At 42.3% G+C, this 3,075-nt stretch overlaps 1 protein-coding gene across 2 annotated transcripts in view; it reads left to right on the top strand.

The window, feature by feature from the left end:
- The window catches only part of TENM3 (teneurin transmembrane protein 3), a 120,028-nt gene extending 117,269 nt beyond the window's left edge, over nt 1-2,759 (top strand). For both annotated transcript variants that reach the window (XM_010136601.1, XM_010136593.1), the window contains one exon: nt 1,140-2,759. In XM_010136601.1, the coding sequence (XP_010134903.1) occupies nt 1,140-1,895 (756 nt within the window). In that variant the 3' untranslated portion in view covers nt 1,896-2,759. The remainder of the gene's footprint in view (nt 1-1,139) is intronic.
- The last annotated feature ends 316 nt before the right edge of the window (nt 2,760-3,075 follow it).

The raw sequence follows: 3,075 nt of genomic DNA, 5'->3' as shown, positions 1-3,075 counted from the left end.
TGCTGCGATTGTAGCTGTTCAGGCTAACCGCAGCAGTTATGCTGGCAGGTCTCCTGTGTCCCAGCTTCCCTTCTCTCTTTACCAAGAGTACATCTGGCATACTGGGCTACATACAGCTCTTAACAGTCAAAATAAATGTCTTTAACAGATTCTCCTATCCTAGCTTTTCATCTTCTGCTTTTGCACCTCACAATTACACCTCTTATTTCCCCCCCTTTATAGCACGCCTACCTTTACAACAAGAACACCCCAGATAGATACAGGAAAACATGAAATACCAAGCAAGCATGTTCTTTTCATTCATTGCCTCTTGTCGTTGCTGGTTGTCAACAAATCACTCTGCTGTATTCGAGATTGCACCCATCTGAAGGTCTGGAGGGGAGAAGCTGCTCATCTCTTTCTGGCAGCATGCTGATACTTGGAGTAAAATAGAAGCTCACACACCTAAACTGGCCACAGCCTTTTCACACCTGCCCTTTTAAAAGTTTCTGCAAGTATTTGCAAGAAAGGGCATCAGTCCCCAGTATTCTACCTCACTGCTCTGTACCATTTGCTTCCTTATGGTTTACTGTAAAGACTATGATTACAGTTTGATTCCCTCCTTCCTTTAGCAGCCTGAGAGGTTTTGAGAGCCTCCCTGCAGTTTGGTCTCAATTACCTGAGAGACTCTTATCTCCTGACTCAGCATAAAGAAGGGTTTGATCCTGATCTAAAGCACAGCTTCATGACCTGCACAAATCTCCTTAGTTTGAATGGACTCATGGTAGAGAGGAAACACAGCTGAACAACCTCAGAGGATGAGATGACACTGCAGTAAGATAGCGCTTTCTTTCCCGTATTAAGTATTCGTATTGCAAAGGTGTGTCCCATGCAGCACAGTAAGTAGCCTCTGAAGTTAAATCTTTATTTTGTGCAGGTTGTCAGGGAGACAAAAAGACAAAAAGCACTGAACATTATCAAACAAAATAGTCTTGTAACTCAGCAGAACAAGCAGTGTGTAGATTTAATTAACTCCTTGGCACTGTCAATTGTGGCATATCCTGTTGTCATCCACGGGCAACACACCAAGAAAGCCTGGCTGTTTGGCATCTAGAGGGCTACAGATGGCTGGTAAAACTTCTGTCTGTTCTTGTTTACAGCCAATTTCTGGAGTGCAACAACAAGTGGCGAGACAAGCAAAGGCTTTCCTTTCCCTGGGAAAGATGGCAGAAGTGCAGGTCAGCAGACAGAAATCCAGTGGAGAGAAGTCGTGGCTGTGGTTTGCTACAGTGAAGTCTCTGATTGGGAAGGGAGTGATGCTCGCTGTCAATCAAGGCAAAGTGCAAACGAACGTGCTTAACATTGCGAATGAGGACTGCATAAAAGTGGCAGCTGTTCTGAACAACGCCTACTACCTAGAAAGCTTGCATTTCACTGTTGAGGGAAAGGACACGCACTATTTTATCAAGACCACCTCCCCTGAGAGTGACCTCGGGACACTGAGGCTGACAAGCGGGCGGAAGGCCCTGGAGAACGGCATCAACGTCACTGTTTCCCAGTCCACCACTGTGGTAAACGGCAGGACTCGTAGGTTTGCTGATGTTGAAATGCAATACGGTGCTTTAGCGCTTCACGTCCGCTATGGCATGACACTTGATGAGGAAAAGGCCCGGATACTGGAGCAAGCCAGGCAAAGAGCTCTTTCCAGTGCCTGGGCTAGAGAACAACAGAGAGTAAGAGATGGAGAGGAAGGCGCCAGGTTGTGGACAGAAGGAGAAAAGAGGCAGTTGCTAAGTGCTGGGAAGGTACAAGGATACGATGGGTACTATGTACTCTCTGTGGAGCAATATCCAGAATTAGCAGACAGCGCTAACAATATACAGTTCCTCAGACAAAGCGAGATAGGTAAGAGGTAACACACTGGCTTAGCTCAGGCTGCCAAAGAGACTGTGTACCAGTACCAGTGTCTTCTACAAAGGAGACCAAACTGTTTTGCTGCATTAATACTTGAGCCTAAGCTTACATCTTTGCTCAGATTTTTTCTGTAGCACAATCTGAACAGACTCTGTAATGAAAAGAGCGCCTTCCAGAAGAATGATACTGCTAATGACAAAACTTTTTTTTTTCTCAATGACCTTAAAGGTGATCTGCTTTAAAGAATATGTTTACATATGCATATCGCTGCACTCAAGTTGGACTGAAAAGTGTTAAAATAAAAGGAGGAAAAAAGAAAAGAAAAAGGCCTACAAATTTTGCAACAGGCTGTGTGTTCCTTTGAGGCACTGTATTTAATTAAGATACAGACCCATACAGTGTTTCCAAATATTACTGAATTGTTGACCTTTGCTTACCAGAAGTAGTCTCTCTCTCTCTTTTTCTCTCTCTCTCCTTTTCTCTCTCTTTCTCACTGCATAGGATGTGGTATGTATCTGTTAATTTTAAAATGTGGGGCAAAAATTACTGTTTATAGACAACCCAACTGCTTTAAACTGTGCTGCTTTCTAAAAGGACATTGGCACAAGTGACTTATGCTACCATGGGAATTTAATAATGGATTTTACAATGCTAACATGGTTTGCCTTGGGGGGAAAATGGCAAGTAGAATCCTTGTTGCAGATAAGCAAAGGAAACCCTGATTTTTTGTAAATTATGTGAGACAAGTTGTTTATGGATTTTTATATGAATTACAATTTACTGTACATCAAATATTAGTCTCAGAGGAGTTAATTTATGTAAAGTGTTTAAAAAAGTTTATACTTAAAAATAAAACTATAAAAACATGTGCTGTGTGTGATTTTTTTAAAGAAAAAGGAATTGCACCTTTTACGTTATAGCTGTACAGTATAAAGGATTATATTGTAGAGATATAACAGTGATGACTAATGTCCAAAAGTGTTAATATTTTTGTATTAGGTTTAAAGCTGTGCATCTATCACTCTGCTGATAGGATGGGACACTCCGAAGTGGCTGGCTGAATCAGACTACAGCTCCTGCCCCTCCCGTACCTCTCTTGTCACCCAGGCCAGTGCCACTTCATCAGTCATTGTTTGAAGGCACAGTAACCAAATAAGTCTTGTTTATTATGATGGAAGACTT

The sequence above is a fragment of the Buceros rhinoceros genome, unplaced genomic scaffold, assembly GCF_000710305.1.
Source record: "Buceros rhinoceros silvestris isolate BGI_N320 unplaced genomic scaffold, ASM71030v1 scaffold6810, whole genome shotgun sequence".
Taxonomy (NCBI): domain Eukaryota; kingdom Metazoa; phylum Chordata; class Aves; order Bucerotiformes; family Bucerotidae; genus Buceros; species Buceros rhinoceros.
This window is presented reverse-complemented; position numbering and strand designations above follow the sequence as displayed.